The sequence below is a fragment of the Colobus angolensis genome, unplaced genomic scaffold (assembly GCF_000951035.1).
Source record: "Colobus angolensis palliatus isolate OR3802 unplaced genomic scaffold, Cang.pa_1.0 Scaffold3, whole genome shotgun sequence".
In the NCBI taxonomy this organism is placed as follows: domain Eukaryota; kingdom Metazoa; phylum Chordata; class Mammalia; order Primates; family Cercopithecidae; genus Colobus; species Colobus angolensis.
In genome coordinates this window covers 7,996,301-8,013,909 of record NW_012116265.1, presented here as the reverse complement: position 1 = coordinate 8,013,909, position 17,609 = coordinate 7,996,301, and the positions used below count along the sequence as shown (strand labels likewise).

Genomic DNA, 17,609 nt, shown 5'->3' with positions numbered 1-17,609 from the left:
ACGGGATTTCACCATGTTGGCCAGGCTGGTCTTGAACTCCTGACCTCAGGTGGTCCACCCGCCTTGGCCTCCCAAATTGCTGGGATTACAGGCGATCTTGCTTTCTAAACATAGCACCTTCCAGACTGTAGGGACTTTATCTGTCTTGCTCACCTGTGCATCACACGGGCCTCCTGCTGCATCAGACACACAGCGGCCACTCAATTGTCTGATGAATAAATGCATGAGAAATACTAGCCTTAAAGAAAGGTCTGATACACTTTACTTGGTTTGGAATGTTTACCAAAAACTTTTACTTTTCTAGAGAGGGTTGCAGGCTGATCCAAAAGAATTGGTTTATAATTATGAAATTTTAAAAAGCGTCAGAGAACCAACAAGGAAAGATTTTTGAGGAAATGGAGACTTATCAGGAAAGCACAAGATAAGAATTTGTTGCCCACTCACATGTCTTTTTCCTTGACCTGTTTCTAGATGTATTGTCTCAGACAGCTGACCTGTCTTGGAGATGTAGTACTTCATAAGAGGAACCAAGTATGATCTCCCCAAGGACCAGGGCCTGCAGTCTAGTCAAGCGTGGGAGTAACTAAAGAAGGAATGAATAACCCACTCTCATTTCAAGCATAGGATTCTCTCATCGCTCTCACTGTTTTAAATCTTCATTATCATCACCAACTTTACATTATTCCCTTATGTATGAATGTTATTTTTATTGACCATAGAAGATTGGAACCTTTTTCTGGAAAAACATCACATGGTTGAGTCAAGGATGAAAAGTCAATCAAAACTACCTTTTCATGTGTGGGGGGAGGGGGCAGAGAGAGAGAGAGAGAGAGCACTCGTGTGTGTGTGTGTGTGTGTGTGTGTGTGTGTATTGGGACCATCTTTCAGCTGTGTTGCCTCCCTCTGGTGGCCATTATATGCACATAGCCTGAGTGACAGGGACTGAGTCAGAACGTAACTTACTTTTCAAAAAAAAAAAAAAGAAAAAAAAATTTAAGTCATTGTATGCTTCTGAGTTTTTAAAATTATTATTGGTGGGAGTTCTTTAAAAAAAAAAAAAAACAGTTAAGTGGTTGAAATCGATTAGCACTAAGAAAATACGAGCTTTTTGCCTTTGGGGTAGAGTTTGAAAGCTGCCATGGCCCTCAATGAAAGCAGCATTCTGATTGTGTATAAACCTGTAAAAGGATCTGCCTGTATGTTTAAATTCTTCTGTTTGGAGAACACATCTCAGAATTCATTCACATGATCAAGGCCACCAGTATAGATTATTTTAAAGGTAGCTTTTAAAACCTGCTGTGTATTTTCAATATTCTCCTTCAAATTATTCCTTATGAGTATTGTGCAGCTACACTGGATATGATCCTGAGGCAGCTTATCTGGGTTTTATTTTAAGCTTTAGAATGACTTGATTTGATCTTAAGCCATATCTAGTCATGTTCTTGGGGTAGGGATGGGGGAAATGTCCTTGAGAGAAGAAGAGGGTCAAGGATAATAAGCAATACTAATTTTTCCTCTGTTTCTTATCCCCTCTTGTTCCTCAAATCCAGAAATAGTCTCCTGAACATAGCCTGACACCTCAGCATGACAGGTGTTCTGAAGATGAGAAGGCGCATTGTAAAAACCTATTTATTCAGTGAGGAAATTTTATACCATTTACATTCAGAGTCATCTCTATGATACCAAAATAGGCTTAAGCAATGAATTTTTCATTTTTTAGACTCAAAACCAGATAACTCACCTGGAAATACACAGTATGTAATTTCACTTCATGCACCTAATCAATATCTTTGACCAAAATCTGTATTCCTCTTGTGAAGGAGGCATGCGATTTTCTGTTTTGTCATGTATATTACATGTGTGCAATATTAGGGTAGGGAAGTAGGCCATGTTTACATTTTTGGATTCAGTTTATTTTTTTCATAAGCCTTTTTATAGTTCTTAAAGATACTGGACTATTTTATGCTGATTCCCACTGTGGAATGGTAAAGTAGTATGCAATTAAAGTTCGGTTGAACTGTCACATGGAATGTATGTAAATATTTAGAATATATTATTATATAAATAGAAATTCATATTTTTTTGTGGTAGATCACAAATACTTACTTGATTTCAGGTCACAGCCATCATAGAGGTGAGCTATTAGGTACAGGCATGCCTCTCGACAGACCAAGTATGTTATAATGTTTCTGAGTGACCCTGTTTCTGCGGTACTATAACTCAATTAGAGCATGGAATTTGATGTTATTTGGTAAAACAAATATAGTGCTGTAGTCATTGCAACTATTTCCTAGTTGCATGTTCTATGCCTTTTACAAAGGACATCTAGTTTCTTTAAGCCCGGGGACTATTCATCCATCGCTCTATCTATCCCTCAATCTTTCCAGATGGCTTTAGGTAGCTTAAAACTCTTGAAACTATTCTGAAATATTATCTCACTGATTCCTTGTGGGACCTCAGATTGACGATGTCAAAGAGTTTTTGCAGACTGCCTTTTCAAACAAAGTAATCATCTGAAGGTCGTTCTTTGACTCGTTCGTTTATGCTACAAACAGTTCTTGAATGCCTGCCACGTGCTGCTGTAGGCTCTGGGGAAATAATGGTGAGCGAAAGAAGACCAGCCAGTCTGCCTAGAGCTCACAGAGAGGCAGAACAGAGGTTAGGAGCAGGCCCTGCAGCCCATCCCTGAGTTCAAGTCCTAGCCCTGTCACTTACTCACTGACCAACTTCATAAATGTCTGAACATATTTTCAGGATTGATGGATGGAAGATGTATATGTATATTACCAAAGGAAAGAACTGTGATCAATGAATGAACAAGGAAAGTAAAAGTTGATGGATTCAGTACAACCAATTCTCTACCAAATTAGGGACAAATGCTCCCTGGCACAGGAGCTTTTGTTGTTATTTAAAGTTAATCTTAGGAATGACCAAGATAATGAGTGTGTGTTTTCCACACGTTAGGTAATGTTCTAAGTGATTTACATTCCTCTAACAACCGTGAACTATTAATACTATTATTTTCTCCATTTTATATGAATTAACTGGGACATAGAGAAGTGACATAGTATGCCCAAGTTAACACAAATGGTAAGTGGAAAAGCTGTTCAGGTCCTCTGTCTCCAGAGCCTAGCTCTTTCTCATAACACCTTTTCTACCTCTCTTAAACCAGTTTATTGAGTGCCTGATTGGTACTGTTAGTCACTTGATGTGATTTATATCTAATCCTCCCAACAATTTCCTAAGCACAGCTGATTATCCTCTTTGAGATAAAAAACAGTAAAATTCAGAGAGGTTAAGTCAATTAAGTCAGGTGCCCTTTGTCATGCTGTTAGGGAGTGGAAGCGCTGAGATAAGAAACTAAATTCGGACTGACTCCAAACCCTCAACTCTTTCCACAACACAAAATCAGACTCAGAAGAGAGAAGGACCAGTTGTTTCAGTTCCCTGAAAGCAATTCCTGATAGGGAGTGGCTGGGTGGTCCAACCTTAAAGTGACTGATCATCAGCCTCACTTGGGAAAGCTGACAAGTTGCACCTGACCCACCTCCTTTGCAGACCTATTAAACCACAATCTACAGGGGTGGGGCCCAGAAACCTTCATTTCTCATCACTTTCCCCTAGTGTTTTTGATGACCCTCAGGTTTGGGGAAACAGTGTACCAAGTGATGAGGGGGAAAAATTTTTCCCAAAGGTAAGAATCTAAGAAATCAATTATTTTCTGTGAAACATAAGATGGTTGGAATCTATTTGAACAAATGAATTAATGTTATGAATGAACTGAATTATATTCCTTTGAAATGAATTGAAAGTATATAGACATCCACTATAGAAGATCCATCTGTTATGGGCCATAGACGTTTATATATTATTAGTACTCTCTCAATTTATTTGCCTCCTGAAATGCTGCTCTACCAGCTTCCCTTCACTACTGAGAACCAACTACCCAGCCAGTTGCTGTCAGGAATAGCTTTCAGAGCATCAAGACAGTTGGCTATTCTTCTGGATCTAACCACCGTGCAGGCAGTAGTTGACGTGGAAAGAGGTCACCCAATCCTGCAGTTCCAGATTGTAAAGGGAGCCAGGGATGAGCAATGGGATCACTCTCCTAGTGGGCTGAGAGAGGCATGTAGCAGTAGTGAAAGTGTCCTCAAGTTCATACATTTGAATTTATAACACCGGTTATTTGTTCTCAAGTTACCCCCATTACTCGAACCAATTGGAAACCATGTGAGAACAACGCTTCAAATGTATTAGAGTATTTTGTGTTTGCCAAGAGCGTAGCTTTTCCTTTTTGGTCTGATTTTAATGTTTTCAATTTGAGATTGACTGGAGGCTGGAGATGGTCAACTGTTTAAACAAAGTGTTGCTTTTCTTTTCTTCCCTCCTTCCCTTCCTCTCTCCTTCTTTCTCTTTTCCCTTTTTTCTTTCTCTTTGTCTCAGTAAAGATAAATATCTGCCTAAGGAGCAACTTCCAGAGGCTTGGTTGAAGTTCAGTGAATGAGATAGAAAAATCGTTTCAGGCTACAGGGTGGCTATTGATATATGTTTCCTTAAATTCCTTTGCTAATCCCCACACCTCGGTCAGCTAACTATAGGACTCTCCTGATTATTGTGCAAACAGTATTTATAACCTATAGTCAAGAATGTGGAAATGTGCATAAAATCTATAAATTGCCTTAGTGTTTCCAGATTTGTAGTGCAGTTAGGCCTGTGGATTATGCACCTGCCTGTGTCTGATTTTCGGCATGAACTGCTTAACTCCAGAAGCTGTAAGTCAGATATGACCCTGGGAAACTTTTCTAAGAGAATTCCTCTTCAGTATAGCTTTCTCATTTGTATCACTTCATGCGCCGTGCAGCCTTGTCACAATTCAGCCAGTGCTGAAACCATTAAGATTTTATTAGGTTTGTCCTTGTCATTCTATTATGTGATTGGCAATGCTTATTGACAATTCTTATTTTCTGTCCTATGATTTTTATTGTCTTAGTTTATTAAGCGCTCCTGGAATACAGACTCCTGGAATTAATTAGAAAAGGAAAAAAACTTCTTAGGCAGTACTAGCAGAGAAACACTGTGCAGAAAGCTTTTGCATGACTTACGTGCTTTGAGTCTCAGTTCCTATGAAAAGAGTTAAATTACAATAAAGTAGCCTGGCATAGCTGCTGCTTTTACTGTCATCTTTAAGAGACTGGCAAGGCTAGGTTCTTGCTGCCCGCAAAGAGCATTTCTTTTTTTTTGCGTGTTGATTTATACTCAGGTTTTTGAAACTGTGATCTCCCTTAAACGAAAATTTCTGTTTTTACCTAGCACCTGCGATTAAGCCATTCTTTATAATTCTAGTTTCCTGGAGAGGAAGCAACATATTCAATACAGTATTCACATAAACAGGAAAATATTTAAAAATAAAAAAATACTCTTTTCCCTTTGAATTTGAAATTTATCTTGTAAAGCAATTCTTTTTATCACCAACATTTAGGCTTACAGGTGAAATGCCCAGTGATTTTGAAACATGCGTTTGTTTATCGTCTTCTAGAAGCATGACTACCTTAGTGAGAAGCAGACAGAGACCCAGGAGAAAGTATTGTGCAGTTAATGTTTTGTGCCTCCTCTCAGCTGAGCTGGGATTCATCTCTGTCTTCACATCACAAGCAGCTTGGATCTGTATGCAGAACTTACACTTCTTCCCAGCTTGGGCCTCTCTATCCTTCTGATTTTCACAGAGCCATCCTTTCCCTACAGTGTTTTTCCTGATACCTCATGGGCTAGGGTAGAACTCTTTACACAGGGCCAGGATTACCTGATGCTCTAGGGTTAAGAACTCTTTACATAGAACCCATTCCCTGCCTACTCATTGTTCTCCCCTCACTTAACTCATGAGCCAAAAACTACATCAGCTCTGTATACAGCTGTATCCTCGTTCTAGTGCTCAATAAATATTGGTTCAATAAATTCATGGAAAGTATATTACATTTTCATGCTTTTTGATGTCCATGGGAGAAGCATTTTTAGGTTATGTTTATTAGAAATTTATCTTAGGGCCGAGACGGGCGGATCACGAGGTCAGGAGATCGAGACCATCCTGGCTAACACAGTGAAACCCCGTCTCTACTAAAAACCACAAAAAACTAGCCGGGCGAGGTGGCGGGCGCCTGTAGTCCCAGCTACTCGGGAGGCTGAGGCAGGAGAATGGCGCAAACCCGGGAGGCGGAGCTTGCAGTGAGCTGAGATCCGGCCACTGCACTCCAGCCTGGGCGACAGAGGGAGACTCCGTCTCAAAAAAAAAAAATAAGAGAAATTTATCTTAGTTTTCTCTAGAAAATTATGACAATAATGCTAACTTTCTAAAGCACTTGTAAGAAGGTGTGTGTAGATCATCGATTCTCAACAGAGGATGATTTTCCCACTCCAGGGGACATATATGTGGCAACACCAGGAGACATTTTGGGATGCACACCACAGCCCCACCGCACAGAATTATCAGCCGCAAAATGTCAGTAGTGCTTAGGCTGAGAAACTGGGGTGGTTGCAAGTGCATAAAGCTTGACAGGTCAAGGCTGATTTCATTTTGTTCTGCACAGTGGAATTCACCTCTTTGGATACCATGAATAATAACAATTACATAGAGAATAATCAGCATTATTACACGTTTGCCATGTACAGACGTAAGTTTTTTACAAGTATTATTTTATTTAACCCTGTCAACCGTGCTGTGAATTAGGAACCATTATTATCATTTTTCAGATAAGGAGACTAAGACTTGAAAAGAGACATGTGTACTCAAGATCCTGCTGCTACTTGGTGATGGAAGTAGGATGAGAACTCAGGATCTATACTTGTTGACCACTATACTTCCTTTCTCTGTAAATATGGTCCCCAACTTAAAGTCTAAAAGGATCTCTATCTTCATTATTCAGTAAGAACCACAGCTGGAAATGCAAAGAAAATTTAAATTTAAAAATTTTAATTAAAAAAATCATTATGGCCTAGGTGGTTGCAATTTTACTAATATTTGTACTGATTGAAAGAAAAATACAGTGCATTCACTGATAGGTGTAAGCTGTTGTTGATACGTGGAATAGAACAAATCTGCTATATGCTGTTACTTGGTGGGATTCCCAAGAAGGTCAAAGAAAGCTCCGAGAGTTTGTTTTCATTCAAAATTGAACTTGTCATAGCCGATCAACACATTGTGGTCTAGCTGGGACGTTTCTCCTATTAAGGTATATGAACAGTGACAGTTTGCCCCGTGTAATCTTATTAGGAACTTTCTTCAGAACCGCATCATCTTCTTATATAATTATAAAAGAACCACTCATGAGTAAAATATGCCTGCAAGAGAGCAAGACCCAGGGGCAAAGGGTTGGCTGATGGGGACCTATTCTCTCCTTGCAGAGGACACAGTTCAGGAAATGGAAAATTTACAATTTGGATGCATAATAATAGTTTCTAGGCCCATCCCTGAGCATTTGGTTGACTCCCAGTGTTAATGTCCTTGAGGCTGTTAGCTGATGAACTCTAAGCAAACACCATCATCTTCAAGTATTGATTGTTTCTTAGCCCCTAATACTTGGCCTATAAGACAATGTAGAAGCATCTATTCTTTTCACATAGGAACTTAGAGACCCTGGTGTTGCTGTTTTTCTGCCTTAGGACATTCTTTTCCATGGTTGTTTCTATCACACTTTGAAAATTCCAGTAGAATACTCAAAAACATTACATTTGATTCTTTAGTCTCACTTTCCTAGCTCTTGCGGAAGTAATTATTAATAGAACCGAACAGTTTATTATTCTTAAATGTTTTACAGAAGTGGGCTACTGTGATGACAAGTAGCTATTTAAGGTCCTACTAGACGTTAGTACTCTTCATCCAGAGAAACATTTTCTGTTAAGGCCAAGTGTCATACATAGTCATTGCACTGCTCCACCCAGAAGATGTAATTTACATATAAGATGTTATTTGAGACTGTCTCCCGGGGACAAAAGTGATTAGTATGCCTTATGCCTTAACTCTTCTCAAAAGAGTCATGTGATATGCTCTTGCATCTATTTTAAATCTAATTAAAATGTAAAAAATTAAATAATGCTTGACTTTTTTTTTTTTTTTTTGAGACAGGGTCTTGCTCTGTCACCCAGGTTGGACTGCAGCAGCATGATAAATTAAAACATGAATGATTAAGCAAGATGTTCATGGTGCTTCACAAATTTGAATGCACCCACCCCAGGCTCTTGCTAACATGCAGATTCTGGGCCTGAGGTTTAGCTTTTCTACCATCTCCCCAGGTTAGGCTCATGCTGCTGGACCAAGGACCACACTTGAGTACCAAGATGCTAGGGAACATTAAGATGGTTTGAAACCTGAGCTAAGGATGCCATCAGGCTGATTGCATTAAACTCATTTTTCCTATGCCACCTCAGTTATATAAATTATTCTTTAAGTCTATAGAGAGATTTCTTTTGGAAGGAATGGCATCCTTTTCAGCATCAAAATGTATATTAGGTTTTGTAAAAAATTAAATAATGCTTGACTTTTTTTTTTTTTTTTTTGAGACAGGGTCTTGCTCTGTCACCCAGGTTGGACTGCAGCAGCATGATCTTGACTCACCTTTGCCTCCTGGGCTCTGGCAATCCTCCCCGCTCGGCCTTCAGAGTGGCAGAGACTACAGGCTCACACCACCATAGCTGGCTAATTTTTCTAATTTTTAATAGAAATGGGGTTTCACTATGTTGCCCAAGCTGGTCTTGAGCTCCTGGGCTCAAGCTATATGCCTGCCTCGGCCTCCCAAGGTGCTGGGATTACAGGTGTAAGCCACCATGTGAAATCAAGCCCGGGCATGCTTGATTTTTAATAAAGCATCATCTCTCTCTCTTTTTACCTGGAAAAAGATCCCCTCCCACCCACTTTATATTTCCTAAACAATAAAAAATGAATTTGACCATTTCTGGTCATCAAAGGCATTTTTCTAGATGGCTTACAATCTTTTAAATTATAGAACATATTTACAACATCCTCGACACTTAAATAACATTTCTAGTGTTCTTTTTTTCTTTTTTAATTATATTTCTAAAGATAGCTAAGGGAACAATTTCAAGTAGTTCCTCTGTGCTTTTAGATGTAAGTTGTTTCAATCTCCTTATATTCCTGAGAATTAAGAGACTCGCAGTTTGCCATGTCCTATCATGTTAGCTTATTTTGTAGGGAAATCAAATCTGGCACCTTTCAATTAACTTCTTTACCTCTCTAATGTACAAACGGATGGAATACTTTCTGGAGCAAGAAGGCATGACCACTATCTGTGGATTGCCTTGACTTCCTCAACTGTGTCTTCTGTCATTTCAAAATTCACTAAAAGACCTCTAATAAAAGCAGGAAAGCACAGACGGAAAGAAGGTGGTGCTATTGAAAAATAATTTACCCCTAGTCGTAAGCTTGGCAACTCTTCAAGGGATCACAATGATGTATCTCATCTGGGCCTAGAGGTCCCGAAGGAGGAGATAAGTGGAGATGTTTTGTGGGGTGGAGCTTAGTCATTCTCCTCGGTGACTCGAGCGCAAGCTATTTTGGAGGTAGAAGATAAAGAGGAAGGGAGACAAGAAGTGGAAAAGAAAAAAGTCTCTCTACCTTCATACATGCTTCTGTTCACTACATTTATACTACTTTTTTTTTCTTTGAAAAATTTTTTCTTTGAATTTTTTTTCTTTGAATGATTTGATTTTTTAAAATTACGTGGTCACGTGGTCATGACATGTTAGGTAACAAAAAGAAAAATAATGATTCCAATTTTGTTAAGTATATGTATAGAAAAAAGGAAAGTAAGCAAATCGATCAATTATCTCTGGGTGATAATATAATGAATAATCTTTATCACCTTCATACTATATTCTTTATATTTTATTCTCTAAAATTTTCCGTTAAGCGTGAATAAGTTTTTGTATCAGAGTTTTAAAATACATTTTAAAAGGAAATGGCAACTAATTCAGCTACAGCTTTTTTATAACATCGTATATGAAAGTTCATATATAGTAAATGTATTTGGAAATACAATGCATTTGGAATAATTTTTCAGTAAGGATGCATCTTTTTAAGTGACTTTATTAGTTTCCATTTTGCATTTTTAAATATATGACTATGCAGGGCTTCACATTTTCCCCTTCACTTTTGCTAGCTGTCAGTCATCACCTCTACCTTGAAACAAGTCTATGACCAGTAGGATTTGTAGATAATTATCATTAACTGATTGAGTGGATTCAGCAGTGTGCCTATTGTAATTAAGTGTTTGGATATGCAAATAGATGAAGAATAGATAAAAGAGAAGGTACTGATTGGGATGTTAAATTCATAATACGATGGTTGATAGTGACAAGTAACAGCATGATGTCCTTTTGAAGATACTGTATTAATTATTTCTTGAATACCTTTTCAACTAAGTTACTGTTATTTGAAATTCCACTTAATGCCAGCCCTGGCCTCTCAACATTTCATTCCAATCTCATTGTTTTTGAAAGGCTCAGGGTCATATTGGCACTTCTTTCATTGCTGCCCTTAACTGACCATTTCCTCTTTTCTTTCCTACAACAGATTGCAGATTGAACTTAACCAAGAAGTTCGTAGGCTATTCAAGGCTGGCTTGACCTGCAAAAGAAGAGAGTTCTGCCTGCCCACTTGGGCTTGTGTTGACACGGCTGATAACTTGCCATCACCTCTTGCCAGTGTGGAAAAATTCTCCCTGTTGAATTTTTTGCACATGGAGGACAGCAGCAAAGAGGGCAACACAGGCTGATAAAACCCAAGACAGCAGGGAGATTATTTTACCATACGCCTTCAGGACGTTCCCTCTAGCTAGAGTTCTGGACTTCCGCAGAACCCGGTCCAGTCATTTTGATTTTGCTATCTGTTTATTTTTTCTTCTTTTTCTCTTCCCCACTACATTGTATTTTATTTCCGTACTTCAGAAATGGGCCTACAGACCACAAAGTGGCCCAGCCATGGGGCTTTTTTCCTGAAGTCTTGGCTTATCATTTCCCTGGGGCTGTACTCACAGGTGTCCAAACTCCTGGCCTGCCCTAGTGTGTGCCGCTGCGACAGGAACTTTGTCTACTGTAATGAGCGAAGCTTGACCTCAGTGCCTCTTGGGATCCCGGAGGGCGTAACCGTACTCTACCTCCACAACAACCAAATTAATAATGCTGGATTTCCTGCAGAACTGCACAATGTACAGTCAGTGCACACGGTCTACCTGTACGGCAACCAACTGGACGAATTCCCCATGAACCTTCCCAAGAATGTCAGAGTTCTCCATTTGCAGGAAAACAATATTCAGACCATTTCACGGGCTGCTCTTGCCCAGCTCTTGAAGCTTGAAGAGCTGCACCTGGATGACAACTCCATATCCACAGTGGGGGTGGAAGATGGGGCCTTCCGGGAGGCTATTAGCCTCAAATTGTTGTTTTTGTCTAAGAATCACCTGAGCAGTGTGCCTGTGGGGCTTCCTGTGGACTTGCAAGAGCTAAGGGTGGATGAAAATCGAATTGCTGTCATATCCGACATGGCCTTCCAGAATCTCACGAGCTTGGAGCGTCTTATTGTGGACGGGAACCTCCTGACCAACAAGGGTATCGCCGATGGCACCTTCAGCCATCTCACCAAGCTCAAGGAATTTTCAATCGTTCGTAATTCGCTGTCCTACCCTCCTCCCGATCTCCCAGGTACACATCTGATCAGGCTGTATTTGCAGGACAACCAGATAAACCACATTCCTTTGACAGCCTTCTCAAATCTGCGTAAGCTGGAACGGCTGGATATATCCAACAACCAACTGCGGATGCTGACTCAAGGGGTTTTTGATAATCTGTCCAACCTGAAGCAGCTCACTGCGCGGAATAACCCTTGGTTTTGTGACTGCAGTATCAAATGGGTCACGGAATGGCTCAAATACATCCCTTCATCTCTCAATGTGCGGGGTTTCATGTGCCAAGGTCCTGAACAAGTCCGGGGGATGGCCGTCAGGGAATTAAATATGAATCTTTTGTCCTGTCCCACCACGACCCCCGGCCTGCCTCTCTTCACCCCAGCCCCAAGTACAGCTTCTCCGACCACTCAGCCTCCCACCCTCTCTGTTCCAAACCCTAGCAGAAGCCACACGCCTCCAACTCCTCCCACATCGAAACTTCCCACGATTCCTGACTGGGACGGCAGAGAAAGAGTGACCCCACCTGTTTCTGAACGGATCCAGCTCTCTATCCATTTTGTGAATGATACTTCCATTCAAGTCAGCTGGCTCTCTCTCTTCACCGTGATGGCATACAAACTCACATGGGTGAAAATGGGCCACAGTTTGGTAGGGGGCATCGTTCAGGAGCGCATAGTCAGCGGTGAGAAGCAACACCTGAGCCTGGTTAACCTAGAGCCGCGATCCACCTATCGGATTTGTTTAGTGCCACTGGATGCTTTTAACTACCGCGCGGTAGAAGACACCATTTGTTCAGAGGCCACCACTCACGCCTCCTATCTGAACAATGGCAGCAACACAGCATCCAGTCACGAGCAGACGACGTCCCACAGCATGGGCTCCCCCTTTCTGCTGGCGGGCTTGATCGGGGGTGCGGTGATATTTGTGCTCGTGGTCTTGCTCAGCGTCTTTTGCTGGCACATGCACAAAAAGGGGCGCTACACCTCCCAGAAGTGGAAATACAACCGGGGCCGGCGGAAAGATGATTATTGCGAGGCAGGCACCAAGAAGGACAACTCCATCCTGGAGATGACAGAAACCAGTTTTCAGATCGTCTCCTTAAATAACGATCAACTCCTTAAAGGAGATTTCAGACTGCAGCCCATTTACACCCCAAATGGGGGCATTAATTACACAGACTGCCATATCCCCAACAACATGCGATACTGCAACAGCAGCGTGCCAGACCTAGAGCACTGCCATACGTGACAGCCAGAGGCCCAGCGTTATCAAGGCGGACAGTTAGACTCGAGAACACACTCGTGTGTGCACGTAAAGACACGCAGATTACATTTGATAAATGTTACACAGATGCATTTGTGCATTTGAATACTCTGTAATTTATACGGTGTACTATATAATGGGATTTTAAAAAAGTGCTATCTTTTCTATTTCAAGTTAATTACAAACAGTTTTGTAACTCTTTGCTTTTTAAAACTTAAAAAAAAATAGTTGCTGAAGTACTGTACAGGGTCGTACAATGAGAACCCAATGCCAAGGCAAAAAGAACGAGTGATTCTTCCTTAGGATACACATCAACCACTTCGCTGTTGAAGCTGTCAGAATAAATTCCTGGTGGTCAGATGAAAGGGCAGATTAAATGGACTCATCAGGGTAAGAGGAATAATGTGGGTGAAACAAGAAATGGCCCAGATAGTTTCACACTATTCCTGTACCTCCAGGTCTGGAAGACAGGTAAAAAGATTCTATAATGTAAGAATGGAGGTAGTTACCCTGATTTGACCCAATGCGGGAAATGCTGAAAGCACCAGGAGGAAGCTAGTTCCCGTGAGATAAGTTAACCCGGCCTGACAGAATCAAGAAAATTGACATGAGATTTGAAAAGACCTGAAAATGCAAGGGTTGGCTTTCTGACTGGGAACATAAAAATCACTCTTCATGCTTCCCTGGTCCTAAGTGATAACAGAGTTAGAGACTTGAGTCTGATTTCAGTCATCTTCAGGGACCGGTCTGATGTTGTAGCAAGAAAACTCCCTTTAAAAGTGTTACTGTTCAAATCATATGTCAGGTTGAATCACATTCAACAGAGATATATTCTAGAATAATTTTTTAGAAGAGGCTAATAAAATTAAGGGAAGAATTATATTGAATGGAATTATTTTTGATAATGAGAATTATTTGGGTAGATTCACTGAGGCTATGTCAACATGATATTTAGACCAACAGGTGATCAATGTTTTGAAAATGCAACAATGAGTTATTTAGAAATTACCCTTACTGCTATTTAGACAAAAACAACTGGTCAGTGGTTCTGTTATGTCAGCTGACTTTGTGAGTATCATGTTGAAATAGCTTGAAGTAATATCTTTTATCCCCTTGCAAATTCTTGTCTTCCAATCATCTCCCATATATTTTCATAATTAGTTGTTTATAACACTTTCATTTTTCTCCCTCTGCTCAGTATTTCAAGGAAAATTATGGATGCCAGTCTTGGCTGCACAAAATATCCATATGTACTTATACATTTTTAAATGCATACTAATTTTCACTGCTAATAATTCTGTAAGGACACATCAAAGCTGGCCAAAATAATTAATTTTTTAAAAAGCGATACCTGGTTTCCACCTTGTACTGACTTTGATCCTCTTCTACTTTTGAAATTTTATTTGTTCCTTTTCTGTTGTGGATGTTCCTCTCCTTTGGCAATTGCAGAGGGATCATCAATCTTCTGTTAGCAGGACAACGCATGAAAAGCAAACAAGTCAGAGAGTGAAGGTTTGTTTCCCTAATCCTGGCAGAGCAGGGCATAGAAAAGAGAGGGATGTCCTTGCTTAATTCTAGATACTTTTGAGGCAACATCTTCATAAAACACATAGTTTAATCTTTGCCGTCCTTAGAGAAGGGCTATGGATCACATACATTATCAAAAACTACTCCCTTGGAAAAAAAATCTTTTTAAAATCAAATTTAAACATTTCACTCTGTGATGCATATTTCTTTTACCACTGGCCATTATTATAAGGACCCTTGAAGTAAATGTCACCATCATCTTACCTGCTCTCTCTCTCTCAGCAAAATAAAACTGTGATGTGTCTTCTTTGTAAAAGTTTAGGTATAAAATGCTATGCAACTTTTTCTTTATAGTAAGAGCTTTATTTTCTTTAATAATATAGCCCAACTTATATGTTTTAATCTCCCTTCTCCCGCAGAATAAGCAGAAAATATAACTGCAGCTGTATGTTAGACACAAGAATTGAAACTGTGCAGTCAGTAGAGCTGAACTTAGCTATGAATTAATTTAAATTAATTCTAAAGTGACTCTGGTTTCCACTTTAGTCTATTAGCTAGAGGGTTTTGGCTGTTGCTTTTTTTAAAGTTAGGGCCGCACAGTGAAGGGAAAAGAGTCTGTGAAGGTGATCAGTGTAGCAGTAAGACATCTAAAATCAAGACAACGACATGGGGGCTTTGTGTACTTAGCTGGATAATTCCCTTCTACTGTCCTCTTCCCCTTGGCTGTGTAGATAAAATTGTGCATTCAAATGATGGTACTTTGACTTTTGAGGGTTTTTATTTCTGTTATTCACAAAATAATCATTCTCATTTATGTATATTGTATGTTTCACCCCCAGTGGGATTTCTGGCTGCTGAAATCGCTTTGGGCTAGGAAAAACAAGGATGAAGAGGTTCCTGTCATTTCTTACGGAGTTCACAGAATTATTTGGGGCTTAAGTAGTACAATGGAGACAGTCATGTGCAATGCTTAAGGTGGTCTGACGGGGTCCCTTTTGCTGGAGGTGTTCCTGAAGAGATTGAACCTAGTAACAGGCTTTATTTTCATCTTGTGTACAACACGACAAAGACTGCTAAGATTAAAATCCGTCTCCCATTTGTTACAGCCTCACCTGCACCAGGATAGAAAGCACATGATGGAATCTATGATGTCTAATGTGTCTTACGAAAATAGCCAAACAACTGTCCCTGGGGATTCTGCTTTGATTGGCATTTTTAGTCATGGGAATGTATTTTTGCAGAAATACCTGCTTTGTGTTTGGGCCTCTCTTGCTGTCATTATGATGTATTTTGAGATGGTTAGTCAAGAGTCAAGGTTGAGAGTATAGGCCAAGACCATGGAAAAAAATCCATGCTCACTGGCCAATAAAGAGCTTGATGCTGCCTGGCCAAATAAGGTGATTCAGATAGAATCTGATCCCGTTCAGAGCTCGGTAACTGTCACTGTACTGAAGACACTGAAAAGGAAGTGGCATAGTCATGATCACAAGGATATATTGACAGTTATCTATAGCCAGGGTAGTTGTTAGTACCTGCTTGTCTGGGGAGATATGTTTGATTATAGAGAGACTCTAGGCTACCTTCAAACACCATCAGATGCATTAGCAGCCCACTGCATGGGACAATTGGCAGGCAGATACGAGGATTGTATCCCCTGCCTATTTTCCTTGTGTATCAAATGAAAAACATTCTCCCCTGTGAGAAATAATACAGTTTCTAATTATCTGGATGTTCGTTGAAAATATATTAGACATTCTCCCTGAGGTTACAAACAAAAACTATAATGTGACCTGTCTGGTAAAAAGTATTAATGAAGTAGCTCATATTACAACTTCATTTTCTACTAGCACCTATCATAATAATCTTAGTCATTTCACACAAATCAGAACTTCCTTCCCCACCAGGGAGGACAACTTCATGCTATGATTGAAGCATCCATTCAGAACACGAGGCAATATTGTAGTCCACAGGGAATGGATGCTTCACTTGATCGCCGGACCTCAGCTGCACAGGCCATGGCAGCTTTTGAAAAGTGAAGTGATTAATTCCCATTGGCATCTTTGCTTATAGCATTTTTCTCTAACCTATAACAAGGAGACATTACGTTTTACTTTAGAACATGAGAATAGCAGTTTTGCTCACGATTTACCATTCCAGCTGCAGGGGAAAGCAAAGCAGAAAACAGTGCCCCAAACGGAAAAAAGATACTTACCCAGAACAAAACAATTCGTGGTCTTTTTCTTGGTCTTGTCAAACCTTGCCTGATGCTCTTTCTAAAGTCAAAATATGAATGCTAAGAAAGCGTAACCTACATCCTTCTCTGATTTCTTCGGCAGGGTCAAAAGACAGTTACCAGCAACGGGGAATGCTTGTCACTGTGGAGAAAGAGTTTTGTACATGTCTGCCGTTGTTATAACAAATCAGATTTTCTTACTATAGTTTTTTGTTTTCTAGCTACACACCCACCAGAAGAGCACAAAGGAAGGCCATCGCAACAAGTATTTTAAAATTAATATCAAACATGCACATGCGTGTACACACACACACACACACACACATACACGGGGGCATTTGTAAAGGTGTCCCTGGAATGTAAGATGTATAACCGTTTAAGGCAAGGTGAAGGCATTGCCAACTGTGTGTCCCTCATAGGACTAGTGTATATTCACTGAAAGTTAACCTGATGATTTGTTATTGTTTGAACCATATGCTGATTTGCTTCTGGTTTCTGTTTAGTGTGTTCTCTCTGACAAGGGGCTGGAAGATTCTGCATCACACATCCTCTGAGACCTACCATGTTGCACACTTTGTTAATGACAAACTTCACTCTACACTATACAGTACCTTGTTGATATATTCAGTAAAGTCTTATTTTAAAAGAAAACCACATTGTGTTTATCTGAGTAAGTTCATTGGGATACAGTCAATACTTGTGCTGTTAATGTAGAATAAATGATGCAGGAGGGCAGGAATAAAGGAGGTAATAGGATTTTTGTATTCTATCATGAAGATGACTTGCATTTCTAAAGGCCATTTGATCCTTTTTGTGTGAGGAGTTTATATGAAATCCTCATGTTCTTTTAAATTTCCTAACTAAATTGTGTGTTCCTATGAATACCTTTTAGGTAT

General features: G+C 40.0%; 1 protein-coding gene across 3 annotated transcripts in view; it reads left to right on the top strand.

Moving 5' to 3' along the window:
* Nucleotides 1–17,367, top strand: part of FLRT2 (fibronectin leucine rich transmembrane protein 2) — a 98,535-nt gene extending 81,168 nt beyond the window's left edge. For all 3 annotated transcript variants that reach the window (XM_011949461.1, XM_011949460.1, XM_011949462.1), the window contains exon 2: nucleotides 10,580–17,367. In XM_011949461.1, the coding sequence (XP_011804851.1) occupies nucleotides 10,956–12,938 (1,983 nt within the window). In that variant the 5' untranslated portion in view covers nucleotides 10,580–10,955 and the 3' untranslated portion in view covers nucleotides 12,939–17,367. The remainder of the gene's footprint in view (nucleotides 1–10,579) is intronic.
* The last annotated feature ends 242 nt before the right edge of the window (nucleotides 17,368–17,609 follow it).